The 23,210-nt window shown below is 38.9% G+C and overlaps 1 protein-coding gene across 1 annotated transcript; it reads left to right on the top strand.

Annotated features, from left to right (window-relative positions):
- The first annotated feature begins 8,579 nt into the window (after positions 1 to 8,579).
- Positions 8,580 to 22,964, top strand: CLUL1 (clusterin like 1). Its single transcript, XM_051610487.1, has 9 exons — positions 8,580 to 8,666; positions 9,586 to 9,695; positions 11,007 to 11,155; positions 13,734 to 13,901; positions 15,677 to 16,121; positions 17,378 to 17,515; positions 18,974 to 19,188; positions 20,327 to 20,497; positions 21,829 to 22,964. Exons 2-8 carry the CDS (start codon positions 9,593 to 9,595, stop codon positions 20,492 to 20,494), a joined length of 1,386 nt encoding a protein of 461 aa, XP_051466447.1. The 5' UTR covers positions 8,580 to 8,666; positions 9,586 to 9,592; the 3' UTR covers positions 20,495 to 20,497; positions 21,829 to 22,964.
- Positions 22,965 to 23,210: the final 246 nt, after the last annotated feature.

The raw sequence follows: 23,210 nt of genomic DNA, 5'->3' as shown, positions 1-23,210 counted from the left end.
AAGACCTGTGCAGAGGAATAGGTCTTCAATAATGTGCTCTGGGGTTACGAGATAAAATACTAGAGACGCAAGGGCAAAAGACTGAAATGAAAATTTTTTTCTTTCTGAGGTCAGGTAAGAAAATCCATAATGTCGTACTGTCTCCCAGTGCCAATGGCAAAGTACTATTGAATCATGTTTGCAACATAATTACATCTGTACTATGGGCCTTCAAAAGCTTTCTAGCACTTAAGGTGCTTCAAGTGAATCTGCCTTATTTCAGAACTTTCAGTATAAGTCACTGACCATTCCTGTGTCCTACTTACATGTGACCTGGGGCTCTGGCTCCTTCTGAAAACAATGTAAAGTGTCCATTTCAGATCAGCCAAGCTAGGAAGTTAACTATTGCTTAACTCGTGGCTTCAATTATTTTCTGAAGGCTTCTATATCTGTCTGTTGACCAGATGCGGAGCCAAACCCCTTCTGTAAGGTGCTACGGTGAGACTACTCCTTAACACACAGCATTACCCCAACACTTCAGATTGTTGTCAGTATTTCAGAGTAAAGACTTTTTTCATTAAACTGTCTATTAGCAATTTGCATATACACACTATATTGGACATAACAGAGAACCAATTCCCAAAGAACTAAATAAAATTAAATTTGAATGAGCAAATGGCTACGTTTTTCTGCCTAATATCCAGATGGAGTTGAGGTAAATATTTTCACATCTTCATATTTTATAAAAATCTCAATATAGAGATGAAAAGTAACCTTGATTTGCATAAGATGCAGCTTAGTTTTGCATAGGTCAGGAAAGGCAGGGCTCTAGTGTAACGAAACCTTCTAAGAGAAAAGAGATTTGATGCAATTGCTGAGTCAGACAAGCAAAGTCATTAAAAAACCTATACCACTGAAAAACAGTGAAATACCTTGCTTTAGCTTTTTTATGAGAAGAACACCTTCCAGGTAAATGCATAAATAAGAGCTTACCCCAAATATCTTTCCAACAAGTAGAAGTTCACGGACTTCTTGATGTAGAGACAGCATTTTCTCCATTGTCCTAAATAAACATAATAAGCCTATCTTCCAACATATTTTTTTTACATCCTTTATTGGTAGGAACCAAATTAAAACATCAGCACCAGAAATCCCTACAAGCCACTCTCCAGAAAGTAGGATGTGTGATACTGTGCTGAGCACTAATTACAGTGTAGCTAACCCAAAATCTAAGTGAAAATCTAGCGTGACTTTGAAGTGTTAAGAGTCTAATGCTAAATAAATTACTGTGCTCCGTAGGAGTTTGCCTTCATCTTTTACGAGTTTAACACTTTGATTCAAGTATTCAGAAAGATGATGATTTTGATGTGGTAGCTGCCATCTCTTCTGACTGCAGATTGTGCTAGGAAATGGTAGACAGGATTTTGTACAGCTGGAAGTAATTTCTAACTTGGTTGTGCTTTAACTGGGAATGCTCAGAACCTGTAAGCTTCCATGTATAAGTGATATTGCACATATCCATATTTAGCAGGAGAGCTGTGTATCCCATTTTGGCTTGTAGCACACACATCATAAAATAACAGAATCACAGAGTGATTTGGGACCTTTGAAGGGACCATAAGACCATCTAGTCCAACAGTCCTGCCAGTCAGGGACATCTTCCATTAGATTAAGTTGCTCAAAGCCCCATCCAACCTGGTCTTGAACACTTCCAGGGAGGGGGCAGCCACAACTTCTCTGGACAATCTTTTCCAGTGTCTCACAAGCCTCATAGTAAAAGAAATTCCTTCTTACATCCAATCAAAATCTAGCCTCTTTCAGTTTAAAATGCCCCTTGTCCTGTCAGTACAGACCCTGGTAAAAAGTCTCTCTTTCCATCTTCCTGAAAGACCCCTTTAAGTACTGAAAGGCCATACTCCCCAGACCCTTCACCAGGCTGATCAACTCCAGCTCTCTCAGCCTTTCCTCACAGGAGGTGTGTTTCAGCCCTCTGACCCTTTTTGTGGCTCTCCTCTGGACCTTCTTTAACAGGTGCATGTCTTTTTAGTATTGGGGTCCCCCAAGCTGAATAAACATGGAAATCACAGTACTGTTGTTGGCAGGGAGCTCTTGAAATCATCTAGTCAAACTTCCCTGCTCAAGCAGGGCCACCTAGAGCGGGTTGCCCAGGACCAAGTCCAGTCAGATTTTGAATACCTCCACAGATGGAGGCTTCACAGTGTCTCTGGGTAACCTGTTCCAATGTTTGGTCATCCTCAAGTACAGTGTTTTCTTGTGTTCAAATGGAATCTCATGTGCTTTGTGCCCATTGCCTCTTGTCCTGTCACTGGGCACCATTGAAAAGAGCCTGGCTTCTCATCTTCATTCTCTCCCAAGTATATATACACCTTGGTAAGATTCTCCTGAACCTTCTCTTCTCCAGACTTAGAAGTCCCAGCTCTTTTGTCCTTTCCTCATATGAAAGATGCTCCAGTCCCATAATCATCTTTATAGTTCTGTGCTGGATTTGCTCCATTGTGTTCATGTCTCTTTTACTGGGGAGCCTAGAACAGGACCCAGCACTCCAGCTGTGGACCTCACCAGTGCTGGGTAGAAAGGAAGTATCACCTCACTTGACCTGATGGCAATCTTCTTCTTAATGTGGCTCAAGATGCTGCTGGCAAACACAAACAAAGCAGGTCTTACTGAAAACTGCATGTCACATCAATGAGATTAATTTGTCCCAGTTTTAGGAATCTACATTTAGTTTGCCTGCTGTGTTCACTTTCTAGGCAGGAGAGAAAAACAGGTGCAACTGGTCTAACTCTGAGGTCAAGGTCCACAGTAGGTCAGTTAAATTGCAGCTTAGCCTTGAGGTCTTCTTTGGCTACAAAGAAAACCTAGGTCACTCGGTGGCTGAGGTGCACACCCTGTGCACACTCAAATCCAGAGTGGTAAATCACACATTTTTTTCTTAGCGCTTAGTATTTCACAGTACCTACAAATGCAGTAAGCTACTTGAAGTGTGGGAAAATCCCCGTCTTTTCCAGAATGGTTTTGTACCAAAGCAGAGGGAAAACAAGAGGAACAAGAAAGGATTTAAAAGGTTATATAGTTGTCCTCTTCTGATACATTTGCATCTTCATGGGCTACCTACATTATTGTTGTTTGCAATAAATAATTAGCTGAGGATATGAATATTAGTAGAGGATATGATGTGTATTTTAATTAATATACTTCCAATTGGAGAGTCTGTTCTTACCAGTGTGTCCCTTGACATTTTGGTACTTTCTGGTGTCTCCTATCTCACCTTAATTTTCCTTTCTGACTTTTTTGTCTCATTTCTAATTCTTATTTACTCTGAACTCAGTTTTTCTATTTTTGATTCTCCTCCCCCTTGTCAGGTCTCTGTAACTAATGTTGTTATTTCACAGCGCTTTCAAAGCTTTGAGTACCGGGGCAGACGCATGGGGCAGTGGAGCAGTTACATAAAAGGACAGCTGTAAAAACATGTGCAATGGCAATTAAAGCAAGAACTCTTACAAGCATGAAGTCATTAATTCTAATTGTAGTAAGGGTCTTCTTGGAAATTGTCCCTAATATTTGAAATGGAGAAAAAGCTTCAGGCAGCATTCCAGCTTTACTTCCTCCACTTCTGTGCTACTGCAAGCAAGGAGACGTTGTGTGTCCTATGAACAGCTGTATTGAGGAAGCATTATCTCCAGATAACCCTCTTTGAGCTTTCTGTTCTATAGGCACCGGAGCAGGTTCCACTTCAAATGCAGCAGAAGCAAGAGGCTAAATTGCCAGCCAGAGGATTATTCCCCACCAAAGCAATTCCTAGTTTCTTCATCAAATATTATCAAGGCCCTATCCTGAATGCCTTCAATTACTTTTCAAGAAAGCAGCAGATTAGGGCACTTTTCAGCATCTGAAAGAGTTGTTCAGCACCTCAAAAACTGATAATTCAGTCATCTTAATTTCATTAAATTCCAGAGTTGTTTCCAATAAGCAGCCACTCTTTCAACTAGCTGATACAGAGCTGAACGACTAAGATATGCTTAAACAAACCAGATGAATACACACAAGGAACCCTGTCCCTTTCAGTTGCAGGCTGAAAACTGATATATTACACGTCTGCATGCAATAAAACTTTTTTGTTTTAATGTTCCTAGGGAAGCTTGAAACTAAATCCTTGCAAAACATCTGGTTCAAAACTTCAGCATTTTAATATTAAATGCTTCCTGAAATCTGTTTGTGTAACAGTACCGTGCAGGTTTGCTTCATGGCTTTATAATAAATTGTTTCTAATTCATTTTGTTATCCTTGCATTGACTTTGGTATCTCCTGCTGATAGCATAACATCAGTAACAGTGCTACTCCAAAGTTCAATAGTTAGCTGATATCCCAAGCACAAATTCTGAAGACAACCTCATAATTTTTAGTTTTCAGCTTCATATTGTCTTACATTCAACTCTAAGGTTTTAATCCTCTGTTCTCTAAAATTAATTAAATTCCTTTACGTTTTACATTTGTCTTCCAAAATACAGTGTTCAGTATCACAGTAGGTACCTTCTGCTACGTCTCTGGATAAGGCATAAAGAAGCTTTGCATGCCCCTGTGAACAACAGTTGTCACGTTACTGCTGGGACTGGTATTTAGAGTTTTGTGTCAAAGTCCTGGAGGGTTTGGGGGAAAAAATTCAGCAGTGAAATAGAAGATTTTTTCCACACCTAATAGGGACCCTGAGCATTCACGGATGGACACACAAAAGGAAATCAGAAAAGGCTCATACATTTTATAGCACACTAACTGCCAATCTCAAAAGCTGCAGCTTCATAGTTCCAAATAAAGCCATGTTACATCTTAGCATGATGCTTTAAGGTGCACAGGCTGATTTCATGCCTTCAGCTGGTTTCATGTTTGTGCTGAGCCCAATGCAGAGCCCTGACCCCAGTACAGAGTCCTGACCTGGCATTGCCTGACCCTCCTCCAGACAGTGTAATTGTGTTGGGCTGACTCTGAGCTGCAAGACTCATAAGCTTCGAGATCCTGTCATGCTAACACAGCTGTGCTACTTTCCGGGCCTGGGCTGGTATTTTTGCAACATGTGTAGCTTAGACTGATCCGAGCTATCCAACTTAGGGTAACCTCAGCTCCTTTGTCTGAGGCCTTCCAGTGTGACTGAAAGCATCACAGGAACTTGCCTCTCTCTCTGGACTAAAGAAGGAGTCTTGGTTACTAAATTTAGTTAGTGAGGTAGAGCTCAAAGACAGACTGAATAGAAACTGAAGGAAGGCTCCAAGAGCCTTTGAATTACCAGAGAAAGCAGAAACCATTCAGGGGCTCCTGAGTGCCTAGGAAGTACTAAAAGTACTATGAAGGATTAAAAACAAAACAAAACAAAGCTTCACACTACAAAATTTCAATTCTATAGCCTTAAAACCCATAATAACTGTTAGCAAAGCTTTGTGCATGCTTTAGATTAGCCATGTAATTACACCATAAACCCCCAGTAGGATTTAATTTCAATTGAAAGCAGTGAAACTAATGGTGTGCTTATAAATAAAGCTAATTAAGATTTGGTAGAACTGGGGACTATTTCGTAAAAGAATCAAGAGATTTAAAGTCAGTATGTAGCAGTTTACATTACTCACAGGGTCTATAATATGTACAGGTATTTCCAGCCTGATCATTCTATGACTGCCTCAGCTCAGAAAGAAATGTGAAAATACATAGTAGGAAACAACTCTTTCAAACAGTAAATAATTGTGTAAATACATAACTGGAACAAAGTCCTACAGCTGATGTATAATACAGGAAATTCCATTTCAACATATTTCTTGATGCTTAATCCTGCCAGGTGGAATGGATCAACAAAAAGGGAGAAGTCACAGTACATTGTGAAAAAATGTTATACATTTGCGGAGGTCATCCAACAGGACAGAAGGAAATGCTGCAAAACAGCTACAGCTCTCATTGCTCAAGTTCAGCTAGGTTCAAGCTCAATGTCTATCTGTATCATTACAATTATTTATGTTTCAATTTATCAGTATCTTGCAAAGGTCTATTTTTACTGAAATCCCTTTTCAAGCTATATCCTTCCCCCCCCGATATACACATACTAATTTAAATTAAAACACAGCAGTACTGGGATAACAGTTGTGGTGGAGAAAAACGCACTTTCTACAATTTGTTCAAAGGGCTTCTTCAGACTGTGTCCAGTACTATGCAGTATTAGAACAGCACCTTATAATCTGCAACAGCATCAGTGAGAACTGAATCATCTACACATACTAGCCTGTGAAAAAAAAACAAGCATGTCAGCACAATTTCATGACATGGCATACTATAGTTGATCGAAGCACTCAAATTCGGAGGAAAAGTAAATATTTATAGGAAATTGTTGAACATGGCAGCTGAGATAGAAATTGGAGATCTCCACAAAAGGGCACTGCAAATCAGATTTAGAATGCTAAAAGAAAAGAGAGCGGATACTGGATAGAAAACCTGAAGATATAAATTATGAGATTTTTGTTTAATTAAATTCACAGGAGAAACAAGCGGGGAGAAGATTTCCAGAGTGAGCATGATTAATAACTGTCTTTCAGGAACAGTGTTTAGTACACTTTAGTACACTTCAAAGGTTATGTTTAAGCCTAAGATTTAACAGGCATACTAGCTCTAGGAATTTTGTCCTCAGGTTCCTTAGACCTTCTCTGTCAGTTATTAGATACGTATGAATCGACACGAGAACAAAGAACTAGAATTTGGTGTAATGCCTATTTCCATGTGGTTACATAGTAGTTATTAAAAAGTGTGAGGAACAACATCTAAGACAATGCAACTCACAATGCAATGTTCAAAATCAACTGAATTGAGAAACAGCACCCGACACCAACCAGGACTTCGTGTCTCAGCATTAGCTTAGGTACAGGTACCGCTTTTTGCAAGGTGCAACAGTGTGTTTGACTAGAGACCCCCACAGGGAACTTTAGGAGTCAGGCAATTTTGAAAATAAGTGGTGGGGTCTGTGCCAGAGGCAGCCTCCAGCCTCTCCATTCTGGGGCAGGACTGCTGCTCTCCCTCCTTGTATGCCTGAAGCTGCCTCCTTTCTTGCAAATTCTTCTGAACTATGGGTGGTATGTTGAAACTGCCCTTTTTGCTCTGAATCGAGCAAAGCTTTCCCTATATTGAGCCAGGTCCAGAAAGGCCAGCAGTAACTTTTGCTACTAAATGAGTATTACCAAAGATAAATGCCAAAAATGCAGGGACAAACCCTTGGCGGGAAAGATTAAAGCCTTTGTTAGGATTCATTACACATGTAGGCTAATAACATGCATTTCGTAAGTGTCTGTAATAATTGCCTTCCTTTGTGCAAATGTATTTTCCATTTACTCTCTATCCTGAGCCAAGCATGAGGCCCAGAAAGAGAGACTGCCCCTTTTACTTCAGCCTTAGCCCCAGGGTTGCTTAGCAAACAGCCTGGCCAGGGGATTGTTACGTCTGCAAGGGTGCTTGCTTGGTATTGCCACAACAGAGAATTTGAAAGGTTTTGTGTAGTGATGAGTCCTGGTCAAGGAGCTAACAGCATTTCAGGGAACCAGCAGTTCATGTGTATTAAAACAAAATACATATTCCCCGCCCACAGATCATTTTCAGAGTGGAGCTATCTTAATTTTTAATGCAAATTGAGGACTTGCAGTTCCTATTAGAGCTAACAGGTTCTCCACTCTTCTCTTCCTAATAATGTGTTTAAAAATAAACCCTTCAAATCTCTTGCCTAAGTAGCATTAATCATGTCAGATCTTAGCCATCAATCATCAGTTGGCTTTTATGAACTATGAGGTAAACAAAAAAGAATGGGATGTTCTAAAACTGCTGTTACAGACCATGAGCTACAGACATCTACTTTCCCCTGCTCCTCTTTGACTACAAGGGAGTATTATTGCTGAACATCACCAGGTGGGATATGATTTGCTAACAATACTTGTCCATATTTTATATCAAGCATCTGTTAGTATTTAAATATCTCTTTTCAAAGTATCCAAAACTTCATGCAGGTCAGATCCCAGACATATTTTGCACACATGGATTAAAAGAAGAAAATCATTAAGAGGGCAAGCCCTCAAAATATTAGCAAGGATAATGATGTACAAAATGCCAAAATTTCCTTATGTCATTTCAGATTCTGCTCATATGACAGCCTGGATTCCTGATTTTTTTTTCAATTTCTGTATGGCCAGAAGGTATACAAAGAAAGCCATTATGTAATCTCGTGGTTTTTTTAAACTACACTGAAGAGATTAAATGTCAGAAGCTATTTTTAGCCAAACGAATTGTAACAATTTCACTGAAGACATAAGCTGCAGATGCATCCTAATGTAAAAAGCAAGATGATGGAAGAGCTAGTAAGACAAAAAGCTACCGACTACAGAAAAATAGCAGATCCAAATTACGTTAAATTTTTCAATTCTGCCCAACGCTCCCCCTAGTGGCTTTGCCCACAGAGTTGAACATGAAGTCCTATACACGCACAATCCTCCAGCCTAATGACAAAACGTCCCGTTAATAGGATTAAGTACCTTCTCATCAGATAAGTAGAACATGGCAAAATCCCTGACACTCCCAGCAGTTAGATCAGAACACCACCCGACCCCTTCCTGACGCGGGGAGCAAATTGCAGAGGAGGTGCTTCTGTATTAATGGTAAATATGTTGGGGTTTCTTTTCTTTATCAATGGGTTTGTATTTCTTTGCAAAGTTAATTGGTCTTCTGCTAGAAATGTAAAGGGACAATATGCAAGTAGCTATAGAAGTAAACCCAGGCTATAAATAAATACAGGCTCTTAATTTACTTACGCACTTGCAGCTGATAACTGCACCTCCAAGAAGGCTGTACTGGAGAACTAGAAGGCACTTAAATATTGTCTTCACTTACTCAGATGAGAACTACAAGGTGTAGTTGCAGGGTTTCTAAAAAAATGAACCTTTCTCCTTTAACTGCTCTTGGGAAGGAAATAAACCAAATGTCATTTCTTTCTCTCATTTTGTAGGAATTTCTTTCAATTGCTGATGTGTTTGTTTACAAAAATGATCTAATTGCCAATTTCTGGGCACACGTATTATTGTGTCTGTTATATTAAGTATTATTCAGAAGGACAATGAAAGGCATTGCACTTTTGGAGACAAGGAACGGAACATCATTCTTGAAATTTCCCTTTCTGAATCTGACAATAACGTTTAGCATGGATTCATTTACAATATAAACTAAGAAGATAGCATGAGATCAGTAATTAGTGTATTTCAGAAGGTAGAAAAGGGACAGACTGAGCTGCATAAGCTTTCGGTTTTATACATATAAATATATGTGTCCTGATTCTGTTACAGCCCTGTGCAAACTGAGTTCATCTAGTTAGCCTGAATAGATAATTACAAATGAGGTCAAGCTTCTTACTGATGTATTCCCACTAACAGTAGCACTTAGGTGCATGTTATAGATCTCAGAAAGCATCGTTGAAGTCAAAATTAATGGGAACTTGTATAATACTTAGTAAACATTATACCTAGGCAATTGAGCATTATGAAGATGCTTACATTTAACTGCACTGACCTGCTTCTTTAACAGAAAGATCATGAAGTCCTCTTGGTTTTTTATGATATACATGCTATGGCTGAATGGTCATCAGTGTGCACCAACCAAGCAGGAGGAAATGAGTCCCCGGGAAAACCTGAAGCGTATGTATGTTTTTCTTACCAAGGGTGTACTGGAAGTCTCTGGGCCCAGGTCTCCAGTCTCCTGATGCATTTTGGTTTCCAGAGTCAATGGCATCAAGAGGATTTACTTCCATGTATGGAGATTAGAAACCATCATATAGCTGACAACAGGCATCCAAGCACACACAACGGGGAGATAAGAAAAACTGGGATGAGAAAGTAAAGGGATTAACAGATAAGCATTGCCTTACAGAAAAGTATTTACAGCATTTTTATTGATTATTTAGTCCCTCATAGATCACTAGAACATAAACTGAATCCAAATTTCAATACAACAGATTTTGAATAATTTTGTTTAAAAAATTCTTTGAAAATGTTTATTCTACAATTATATACTTTGCTGGAAAAGACGGTGGTTACAAATAATTGAAATAAAATTACTTAATTTAGGAAAAAAAAAAAAGCACTATTCTGCATATACTCACTTTTAAGCATGTCTTTATCTTGTGGACAGGAATCCCAAGAAGGTCAGCCATCAAATACTCCTTTGCTTCAGCCTACATAAGTAATATTTCTGTAACAAGCAAAAAGCTAGGGGAGGGGAAGAAAGATATGAAGGAAGAAATGACTGACACATTATTTTAGCAGTCTCAGGATGATGTGTTCTTTACTTGTTTTGTATAGCTCCAGTGATACTAAGGTACTTCTGCAAAAGCAACAAATACTGATGAAGCATAGATAATCATGCAGAGCTTCATGGTGCAACATGTGGGCCAACCCAGGCTTTCACCAAAACTCTATGGTTATTACTTCACAGGACATCTAGAGATTGTATTTTTAAGAAAGCATGTTGAAGGCACTGCTAATCTACATTTTCAAAATGTAAAGGGAAGATGTCATAGGCTGCTTTCAGATCAAAGATAAATATGTAAGTTATGTACTTAGAAAAGCGACAACTAATTCTTGGAGACACCCAAAACCCAGAATGAGGTCCTGAGCAACCTGATCTTGTTGACCTGGCTTTGAGCAGGGGTGTTGGATGCGATGATCTCCAGAGAGGCCTTCTAGTCTCAACTATTCTGGGATTCAGTGATTAGCAGTGGGCATGGAGCTTGAGTTACACACAGCTGGTCACAGGCAAAGGCTCTGGGCCATATTCTTATCTGATGGAATTTGTCATGGCTTTGTGTTATTCAGCATTCACTATCTCAAAATTTGGCTCTGCAAGTGTAGGGAAACAGAGCTGTTTAATTCTCCTTCATCATCAGTGCATGGTAATTTGTAATGATGTTAATATCTGATTAGGACACTATATAATTTGGCTTTTTTTAGTATTATCTGAAGTTGGAGAGAAGTATGTAGATGAAGAAGTAAAGAAAGCTTTGATTGGTATTAAGCAGATGAAAATTATGATGGAAAGAAATGAAGATAAGCATGTTGATCTGATGAAAACCTTAAAGAAGAGCAGTGAAGAAAAACAGGTAACTGAGGTGCATCGGGGGGGGGTTATGTGTTTATATTTTTGTTAAGTTATGGCTATTTTTAGTCAAAGATGAGGCAGGTTGTACATGGACTTGGCCTACCTCCTGGAATTATTGCCATTGTGCTTAAGCCAATAAGCAATCCTCAAAGGATCCCTTGATGACTCCCCTTTCCTGGGAAGAACATAAACCACATTGTATGTACACACTGAGCAGCATAAATCTCTTTTGTGGCCACAGGATTGATAGGAAATCTGATTTTGTTCCATTTGCTCACTAGTGGAAGAAAACTCTCCTGGCACCTCTGCAGAGGTCTCTTGAAAGCAGGAGTTGGTCCGATAGACAACCTTTTGTAGCCTATCAGGAACCTGGATGTCCACATTTCAGAAAAAGTTAAACATTAATTAGATTTGCCAATTTCTTAAGAAAGGGTTTGCCTGCTGGCAGGACTCCGGCAAACTGAGGCTTCAAACCTGAGGGAACCTTTCAGACTGTCCTGGAATAAAGCACTGAACAAGAGCACCACCTGTGTCACTGATGCCTCTACCAGATTGCACTGTTCTTTGGAAAGCAAGAGGTGAACAATTTCTGTCTTTCCTCAGAAATACAGCTTTCTAACTGAACGGCACACTTAACTTTCCCTGTGGCTGAATGTCTAAGCTATTTCTAAAATGAAACTGAAAGAGTGAACACTACAAAATACCGCTGAGTTACCACTAGTTAGCAAGTTCCCGTCTCTCAGCCCATCCTGGTTGCCAGGTAAATCATGCTATCCATCTGACTCAACCTTCCCTGAGATCTGAGTGCTCTCATTTTATTCTGCAGTGGGGAGGAAAGCAGCAGCAGCTTAGGCATAGTCAAGCTGATGGTGACCACCATCTGGAGATACAGAAGTTCTTAAGTAAAAGGAGACATTAAATGCTGTAATGTGGACTCAAACATTTCCCTGGAAAGAGAACCTGAGTTTTGTAACATCCAAAAGACAGAGGTGCTGCAACAGCAATGTGTTGAAAAAAGTATTGCCCTTAATGCTAGGAATTTCTAGAAATCTGCTGCTTCACTGAATTCACACCAAGGCAACTGCAAGTTACTGTATAAAGGTGTTCTGTGCAGAAGGTCCAGCAGCTCTGCTCTGCATGTCTTTATACACCCTGGGTCATAAGATGTTTCCCAGCTTGCTTTGCAAACTTGAGACCTCCAGAAAAATACCAAAACCACAAATTATAATGTACTCTAGAGAAAGTACAGGGGATCAGAGGAATTTCCAACGTCCTAGTACAACACCTAGGCTCGGAGCCATGTGCTCGATGATCCTGAGAATTAGAGATTACTTTATTTTTAAAAAAATACAAAGATCCTGACTATTGCTTTCAATGAAGTTGCAGGAAAATTCTCTCAGCCCAACATCTGGTAGTTAGGTTAAACTATTTGTATTAGCAAGCCAAGAAGTACATGATAGCTTTTTGACATATCTAGTAACACCAGTACACTTCTATCATCTACAGTGTTGTTAGCTCTTACTGGTTGATTTCATTTACACAGAACTTACATCTCCAGTGAGAGATTCTAAAACACTGAATAAATGTATTAGAAAGATCAGCAAATAATTAAACATAGACTATGAAGACCACAGTTACTGTCTCCACCAAGCACATTCTGACAGAAGTTTTATTATCTGTGAGCCTCTTTGCTACTGAAAATGCTGCCAGAAAGTTAATATAAGACTGACAAATTAAAAGGTTTCTGTCATACTGAGGAACAACTTGGAACATTCTTTGGAAACCTAAACTATTAAAATATCTGGGACTTGCAGAGAGAAATTTATGATTTGCAATCTACTTCAATAGGAAGAACACTTCTGTCTTTCCATTGCTGAGTTTATTCTAAAATGCTGTTTCTGAACTGGTCAGCTCTGTGCTCTACCTGATGAAGAACAATCCAGTAAATAGAAACAGCATTGTAAAATGCATCTTGTTTCCCTTTAGTATGCCAGGAGTGCTTCACACTTCCACAGGAGCAGGAAGAAACCCTCTCACTACTGTCTTTTGATTAGTATAAACCCAAACAGAGGAAATGCAATACTTTAACGTATCTCTGCATTAGATTACTAATTAATGTACGGCAAGGACCCATCCTCATGAAATACCAGTCCCTTAAAGAACAGAGCAATGAAACCAAAAAGGCCTGTTTGTGGAACAGAAGAATACTGCAGATATTCTGGAGAAAATAAATTATACTAGTTGATTGCATGACGTTGTGAAAGGCTGAATGTTTCTTGGACAGAAGGACATGCACTTTCTTTCATAACCTCAAAGATTAGGTAGACTGTAGTGACCCGTTTGGTTTTGTAGGCTGTGTCCTCTGAGACAATGATACGAGAAGAACCCCACGAGAAAAAGTTTTTCAGTTTTCAATTCCCTCCATATGTGACTACAGCTGAGAGGAAAACCTACTCAAGTGGTTAGGTATTAGCAAAAAAAAGAATAATAAATACTCAAAATGAGTGATCAACAATGGGATAAGTATTTAGAACACTAACCTGAAAATTGCCCTCAACTGAATCTTTTTTCTTAATTAGCAAGCCCTGCGACTTATGGATGAAGTAAAGGAAAGATTAGAAGAAGAAGAAAAACAATGTCAAGCATCCTTGAAAAATTCATGGGATGAATGTGAATCTTGTTTAGAAAGTACCTGTATGAGATATTACACAACTTGCAAACATGGTTTGTCAAGATTTAGAGGAAAGGTAAGAAGAAATTTTGTATTTGAGAAATACTCTTGAATTCATTTAGCAGTTTTAGAGAAAGCACATTGTATTTTCTCAATACCCAGATCTGCAGGTTACTAAAATTAATTTGATTTGGAAGGTCTGGAAATGTTAAGTTATATGGCAGAGTTTACACGCAATTATATTCATTGAACATTGAGCCAAAATGAGTCTGCTTGCACCCTCGCATGATTCCATGGACACTGACTATTCCCCTGACTCCAACAGTCACTCCAGATACATGGTGTTGTCTCTCACAGTAGGACTAGCATTAAGATGCTCAATAACTGCTCGAGAAAAACACCATATAGATTCTTTATGGTCCATCTCAGAATCAGCAGTTGAAACTGTAGATACACTTAGCAAAATTCCATGGGAAAAAAAATAACATACTTAGACAACATGATTCTTTCTTATATTTATGTTATTTAAAATCTACTCTTTAAGTAACAAAATAGCTTTAAAATTATTAACTGTTTTCTAATAAAGGAAACTGTCAGTAAAGGAGATTCCCCTAATTTTACCAGAAGGAAAATATGCCTTCCTGGCTGGCTCATTATTATTACAAAACTTAACAAGACTTAACTAGTGGTCAGATCAAGCAGCTGATCTGATTTGAAAGAAAGGTATATGTATACATATATGTATATGTATGTGTTCAGCAGGTTGTTTAGAATCATAGAATATGCTGACTTGGAAGGGACCCATCAAGATGATTAAGTCCAGCTCCTGTCCCTGTGTAGGGCACCCCAAGAATCACAGCATGTGCCTGTGAGCATCATCCAAACACTTCTTGAGCTCAGGCAGGCTGGGTGCTGTGACCATTTTCCTGGGGAGCTTGTTCCAGTGCTCAACCACCCTCTGGGTGAAAAACCTTTTCCTGATACGCAACCTAAACCTCTTCTGATTCAGCTTCCTGCCATTTCCCCGAGTCCTGTGGTTGGTCACAGGAGTGCAGAGGTCAGTACCTGCCCCATCTCTTCCATTCGTGAGGAAGCCATAGACTGCAACGAGGTCACTCCTCAGGTTCCTCTTCTCCAAGCTGAATAATCCAAGTGACCTCAGCCACTCTTCATAAATCATCCCTTCCAGACCCTTCACAATCCTTTTTTAAGGGTTTCTTAACCTATACTAGTTTTCCAATGCCATGAAGTGCAGCTCCACAAAACACTGAATCTGCTCTTGTGAAGGTAGTGCATTAAAGCACGGAGCAGGGAACCAGTGGCCGAGACTCTAGATCTGGGAACTCCAGAATCTCGACACTCAGTTTCTCCATCACCAAACCATGGACTCGGGGCCACTGCTTCCTTGATTCTAAAGGGTTCCAGTTTGCACAAGCATGAGAGGACTTGGCCATTGGTGAGAGAGGGTAGGGCATTTACAGATCACAGTGAGAACAACTGCCTTCTGTTCCCTACACTGCATATAAGTACCACAGAAATGTTTCCAAGATAAAGTCCAAATTGTTTGTTGGAAGAAACCCAAATGCTGATACTAAATTTAAGCCTCCAGAGATTAAAAGCCAACTGACAACTCTGTTACTCCAGATCTGATTTGGAGGTAATGATTTAGACTGAATGTACTTTCAGTCTTTAGGGTCTAGTGTCCTAAATCACTTTGTAGAAAAGGCTGTGTTTGCAGTTATTAAGAGGGCATTGTTTCTGTGGGTACCTGGAAAACTAAAGCCACTTCCCTGAGAGATTAAAAATTGATAACTCACCAGGCAAGCTGATCTATCTCTTTCTTATACACAGGTTGAAGATTTTTTGAGGAAAATACCTCCACTCATTTTTACCTTTCATGAGGATCAAGGAAAGGACATACAGTTTAATGCAAAGCCTGAGAAAGTGGATACCCAGCTAGTAAAAATGGAAGACTTATTTAGCCAACTACTAACAGATATGGGCTCAATATTTGAGAGAAGCTTCATTTTTTTCAAGCAGATGCAAGAAGAATTTGACCAGTCTTTTCAGACATATTTCATGTCTGATCTGGACTTGAGTGAGTCCACGAGCATGCCATCTTTACCTGAGGACACCACCGGAAACAATGGCTTACAGAAAGGCTGGGGTATACCTGGCTTCATACAGATAGTTTTTGATTTCAGTAAGACAGTGTTTGAAGGTGTCAGCGAGGTGATTACTGATGCATTGGATGAATACAGAGCTAAGAGGAGAGATGTGCCAGGAGAAGCCAAAGGCAAGTGTCAGAAAATGAAATTCAGCTGCACTGTCAATGACATCAAACCCTATGGCATTGCTAAACTATGGTTAATTATTCAGTTTGAGGTATGTCAGTGTGAGTTACAGTATGGAAGTTTTGGAGGCTTTCTTGGCTATACAGGCATGGGTCAAGGATAAACTTACTGGTTAAATTAAAAGGTACAAATTACGTACAAACCTAAAAGAAATGTCACAGGGATTTGTGGGTCCTACACAGCCTGATATTCATGGTAAATCTCAAAGCATTTGCAGAAGTTCCTCAAAAGCACTTGAATTCACGATGGATGCAGGTTTTCGTAAGTCTGACTGGCAGGTCTGATCTCAGCATTAGTCAGGATCTCATATGTATTGTATCATATTGACATGTCAACAATTCTAAAAAATAAGAGCAATTCTGTGACATGTCAAGGGATATCTCTGCCCTTATCAAAAGACATTAGCTCGGCCAGACAGATCTAAGCCCTTTTCTAGGCTTCCGTAGCAATCCGGTGTGACAATCAAACACAGACCAGCTATCAGAAACCTGGAAATTTCCAGGAATCTGGACAATTCTGGGCATAACATTCATTTCAGGTGATAGCTCTCAACAGAGGAAAAAAGCTTGGTCAACATTTTTAATACAAACAAGCCTCATCCTTCATATCTTACTAATACAAACAGAAAAACAAGCATAATTCAAAGGTGTTGGTGCTTATCTATAAGGAGATCACACCGTAACTCAGTGGTAGGCGACAGAGCCACTATATGGCCACTAGGAAATACAAAGTTAAGTGATTTTATAACAGCATTTTTTAATTTTTCCTGTATCATGACCCATGCCACCACAGAAATAAGCTTTGGTACTGTGCTCTCATCTATCTGTATGCGATTATGAAACATCTTGACTTCTAAGCATCAAGAAGATCTTACCAGAACTCACATGTTTTAGAAACAATGTGTAAGAATATTAACAATTGTTTGGCTATTAGTGGGGAATACACTACTTGATAAGGGAATATATTATAATGGCATGAATTCCTTGAAAGAAAACATGATTTGCATCTTCTCCTGACTTTTACTTTTTAGTGGTTTAGTACTTTTTTCTTTTTTTTGAGGGGGGAGGGATTTATGCCAGATATTTGGGATCAAAGGCAGGGTAATATATTCTAGCACATAGAGCAGGTAACAAACGCATTATATTTATCAAGACCCTAAGCTTAATGGCATTCTAAAAATACTGTGACTTCATTCTAGATGCTGACAGAAGTGGCATGTTCACAAAAATTGTGTCAGGGCGCCAGAGGCCTCTGTGCGGGGAGCTTCGGGAGAACTCCTCTGGATGCCCACAGTTTCATGAGAGATGTCAGAAATGTCAAGACAACCTTCTGCATGGTAAATGGATATTTTCCTATTTTTTTTTCTGTAACGCAGTGATAACTGGTTTGTACAGTTTGAGGCTGTCATTTTCTACTGTGCTGTTTGCATATTTTTGGAATTAACATTCAGTCATTAAGCTTTTTTTGTAACTACAGATACACACTATTCCTCATTCCAAATTACTTCAATTACCTTTCCCCACTGTTTCCACAGAGTGTCAGTATAACTCAGTTGTTAGCATATCGTTGGAGGTCCAAAAAGTTCTGCACTTCATAACAAAATACCTATATATTTTGTAAGAGATGCCATCCTGCAGAGAAGCAAGAGGTCAGGCAGTAATCAATCCTGCCTGGGTGCAGAAGTGTTAAGCAGAAAATGAGAAGCTCAAACTCCTGACACTCGCTTCTCCAGCAGACAATCAGACATAAATTCAGGTAGCATTCAGCTGCTCACTTGGAAAGGAAGCTCTGAAGAGCCTGCAACTACTGTTTGTCGAATTGTGTCAGCAAACTGACATGAAGGATGAAAATAGGACTGCATGTCAGTAGGAAAGGAGATAGTAGAGCTCTGGTGTGCACTCTCCATGGGCACGGGGAAAAAATTCAGACTGTCACCTAGAACTGAAGGACTCCTGCTGCAACACAACACATCTGTGTTTCCAGAATTATTTGGGTCTTCTAGGCCACAGAATATATTTAAACCCAAATGTCTTCAGAGTATCTCCAGGGGGGTAAATATTACACATTTTTAAAAGATTATTAGACCATTTCCATCTCACTAAAAGTATGTTTTCGTCTACAGTTGTGTATCACAGATACAAACTTGTCTCTGCGGTTACTGTACTATTAACCTGAAGGTGTCCTTGACAGTCCTGTTTGACAGAGAATAAATTAAATTTTTCCATAGTACTTTTTGTATAGGTTTAATATAATGTCACTGTTTAAAATCTGTATGTTAGTAAAGAAAAAAAAACAATATTCAGTTCTGAATTCATGGCATATGATACTAGTTGTATACTAATGTCTAGCTATTGTTAGATAAATATAAGACTTTACCATTCAATAGAAATTCTAGCATATGTTACAGGCTTTCTTGTAATAATCTATATATTTGGAAGGGTTGATAATGCAATTAAAACAATAGATCGTGTATAAGGAGATAATGAAGTTGCCACACGTAAAATCTACCAGTTCTTATTTAGCATAAGAAAAATTTGTTGCAACTAAATATATATAAACCTTAAAGTACTTGGTAAGTCACTGTAATAGGGCAAATGAGATAATTAATCCATTTAGTCATTATAAGCCTAAATCTATCAGCCTAAATCTATTTTTTTAGCATTATTTAAACACTAACCCAAAACATGCCCTCTTGCCAGACTTTTTTACAGTTTTCTATACTTCAGGTAGAACAGATGACACACAAAACACAATACTTGCCTATAAGCTTCATGCTTGTTGTCTTTTCTAACAGATTGTCCAAATGTTCCTGAACTGCACATCAAGATGGATGAAGCTGTTAAGCTGGTTAACCTCTCAGGGGAGCAGTATGAGCAGATTCTCCAGGTAGTTCAGCGTCACACAGAAGACACCTCCTACTTGTTGAACAAAATGAAAGAAAGATTTGGGTGGGTGTCTGAATTATCCAATATGACCATCGGACCAGAAAACATTTTCAATATAGTTAAGGTAAGGGTTACCTTCTGAAGGGAACTACTGCAGTGTTGTCTTTGATGTATGCTTTGCTCATGCTTAGGATCTTGGGGATTGTGGAAGTTTGTGCATGTGCAATGCTTGTTTTTAGAACACGAAGTTCCTGCTCATCTTGAACTTATGCATGTTTGATAATCCCTCAATGAGCTGAAACTCCAGAGATTAGAAACTATTTTCCTATAAATCCTTTTAGTCTGGTGGATGGCTGACAGGCTAACCTGAATCACTGTCTGATAAGAGCAAATTAACAGTAGCAGCTTTGACTGGCCTCAGATTACCCTTCCAGAGAAATTTCATGGTAACAGTCAGTAAAACATCCTTATAGGATCACTGAACATCTAGCTATATATTTACGTCTGTATATATATATCCCAAAGCTCAAAGAAGGCAAATGTTATGCAGATTATTGTAGTGGAAGCTGCATATCTTTAACAGCCATCTGTCAATATTCCAAAAAACATATAATGATTAACTGTATCTTGCACACAAGGACGTACCTAAGGTAAATTCAATCAATTTTCCTGGGCAAGGGACAGATCCTATTCTCCCTTCCAATTCAGAAATCCAACGTAGTACTATTACTACAGAACTTTACCCAAGATGATTGTGCAGTCCTCCAAATATCACAAAATAAAGAACATGGGGACAGGAAACATTTAAGCACACTTTCCCAACTGAGTCTGAGCCGTCTGCTCTAGAAAAATAAAGCTTCGGAAATAAGTCTGGCTTAGAAAAACATACAGGAATTAATAACTTCAACCACACAACCTTTGTCTTTAAATTAGTGGGACGACTCAGAACAGCTTTCATTAGGGGATCAGAAATTCTTTAGATTGTAGTTAATTGTATAAATACTAACATGCACTTCTTGAATATGGTCTTGCAGTGCCATGTTAGCTCTTCCCACCACCTACAATAAGCTTTGGCATCAATTCAGACACCCACTGTCTTTTCAGAAGAAAGTAATTTAAAGGAAGTAATTTAAAGAAAGTAGACAAGTCTAAAATATTCCTCTAATTTTCCCTATCAAAGACAGTAGGCACAGCAGGTGTAAACAAACCTCAAAATATGCAGTAGCTTATAGTGTCTGAAGTACTGATTTGCTCTCTTCTAGGTGGCACCTGGTGATCCCTCTGGTAAAAGCGAAACAGTGGTAGATGTGAATGTTCTGACTTCACCTACTTTTACCATTAAAGTTCCTCCCAACTTAGACACAAAGAGTGCTGAATTCATTGAATACATAGCTGGGGAAGCACTGCAACTATATAAGCGGAATTTTTAAGCAGTAAGTGAATTCCTTCTCCTTTCACAGAAGATACAATTCTTTACAAGAGGTGTTTACATGGCAACAAACTTTAGTTGGAACAGGATTCAGTCATGGTAAATTCAAGACCATCTCAAAAGAACTGACAACATTGACTGAAAGACAAAAACAAGCATGATGGAAAAACAAAAACAAATGTGCAATGTTCTAGCCTGTGAAACAGACATGATGATATTAGAAGACTAATTTAACAGTAAGCCCCTCAATCTTTAAGTAACATCTGGGATGAGGTAATGAGATCATAAATGCTCCTTCAGAAAAGATTTGCCTCACAACCACAGTCAAGAGCCTAGGCATCGAAAACCATGTCTTTGTGTTCATTAATCACTAATGAATCACTATTATTGCTATTCCTTGTGGTTTTTATTTCAGGTGATGTTTAAGAGCATATGCCCTATTATTTTTTGTCACAAAGGAATGCAAAGTTAGAATCAGCACCTGGACTTGAAAGAGCTGTCTTACCAAAACATTTTCCCATCAGCAGTGCTCTGCTCAGATTACTACTGTCTGTAGTTATAGAACATGCACAGAATGGTTCTTCTCATGGACTTTTAACCGTTTCTGTAGAAGGGGCTCACTGAGGACTCACTACATGCTAAAGACACTTCCAGATAGGGAGGGAAGCACCAGGCAGAGGCAAGCAAAGCATTCTCTAACCCCACAGGCAATAGCCAGGAAAGACAGGGTGGCCTCATTCTCCTGTGGGGCCACCCAGGGGGGTCAGCAGTGCCCAGCTCAGGTGGCCCTCCCAGGGGTCAGAGCCTCAAGAGGTGTGAAACTTACAGGCAAATCACTGCAGTGTTCCCCCAGCCTTCTAAGGATTTGGACACTGATTCTTGAGATCATGAGTGTCTGATAATCTCATCTCAGCATACAAAATACAACCTGAATGAACACAGAAGTCTCAGGAGGCCTTTAGCGAAAATATTAATTTCCTTAGCCTGATAATGATTGTTAGCGTCAATCTTACTCTGATTCTTCTGTGCAAGATACTTTATGTTGCCCTTTTATACCTGAGAAAAGTAAGTGGCATTAATTAAAAAATCACAATACTACTTTATGCTCAGTTTGCACAACAGATTTAAGGTACACGAAAGCATGACAAAAGCAAAGAGTTAAAACTCTACAGGAATGGAAAACAAGAAAAAAATCATCTGTTACAGTCTGGTTTTTATGTTGTGTACATTTCTACAGCAGGGCACTGACACATTTCCCCATACACTTATTTTTCTAACATCTTTTTCTCAGTTCAAAACCAAAATGTTTAATCAAATATTTTTTTTTTCTCCTAGGAAAGAAGATGTGTGAAATCCTTCTTCCTGAAATCCAGTATATACTAATGAGGTGAAATACCCCTAAGCTCAATGTACAGCTAATTGTTAAATGATTACGGTTTAAATAGCTGCATATAAAATTTTGCATACTGAATACTGTGACATATGACCCAGCAACCAAAGACTGTAGAAATATTTTAATTCAAAACCAAATTCAAACCCATTCCAATAGTCATTTACTTAAATAAAATGTTGTTTACATTGTAAATTAGGTAACATTTGATAACCAGCCATGGCCCTGGTTATGCAAAGATTTAGGGAAATAATCAGCTGTAAGCATACAAATTATTATTATTTGCATACTTAAATTCAAGCACATCCTAAAGTCTTTTCAAGATTGGTCCCTACAGATGCTGCACATTCAGCTAAGTTTGAATCAACCAGATTTCCATTTGCATGCAGGATATTATTTTCCAATGAAAATGTTCCATTTTTTCTTCTAGTTGCTTTTGATGTTTGCCATGTACATTAAATGACTTTTCTGAATATGCAGTAATGGGAAAGTCTTCTGAAAGTCTTCTGCCTTTGGCATTTCCTTCTTGCTTGTCGTTCGCCTCTGGAGTCATAATTAGCAGGGAATCCTTTATAAGAAAAGATGTTTGTTTTTTCCTAATTTATACACATTAGCCCGCAATGGTATTTGCAAATTATAATAAAGGTTAAGAATGGATACATCACTCAGAAGCAGAGCTCTAGGTGGTTTGGTTTCATTCGCTGTGCGTGGCTTTTCTAGGCTTTTTTTGCATACTCTTCTATTCACCATTTCCAGCTGTATCTCTGCTAAAGAATTTGTATACTTTTCAAAGTGCACAAAGCCATCTATATTAGTCATGAGTATAGAAAAATACCCATATTCTAATTATACCATCCCTTTTCCTTTACTTCTACACATACGAGTTAGTATACACATTTATACAAGGCCATTTCATTGTTTTAATCAGTAGGAAATATATTCTTTCCTGCCTGTTGTAAGAAAAACTAGCATTTTCAAGCCCACAGTCTTCTGTGCCATTCAACCTCCATTATATATGCCTGTCTTACAGGCACATAGTCATGAGAGATGAGCAGTCATAACTCCTGTCATCACGCCAGTTGTCAGAGTGGGCTTTATCTGAGAGACAAGTGACTCTTCCAAAACACTTGGCTTACACAATATACTAACAATGAAATATTCTGAGAAGAGTTACGGAATCATGGAATCATAGGTTGGAACGGACCTTAAAGAGCACCTAGTTCCACCCTCCTTGCCCGGGCAGGAACAAGTCCCACTAGACCAGGCTGCTGAGAAGCTCCATCCACCCTGTCCTTGAACGCGTCCGCCACTCCCCTGGACAATCTGT

This window comes from Apus apus, chromosome 2 (genome assembly GCF_020740795.1).
Source record: "Apus apus isolate bApuApu2 chromosome 2, bApuApu2.pri.cur, whole genome shotgun sequence".
NCBI classification, from domain to species: Eukaryota; Metazoa; Chordata; class Aves; order Apodiformes; family Apodidae; genus Apus; species Apus apus.
This window is presented reverse-complemented; position numbering and strand designations above follow the sequence as displayed.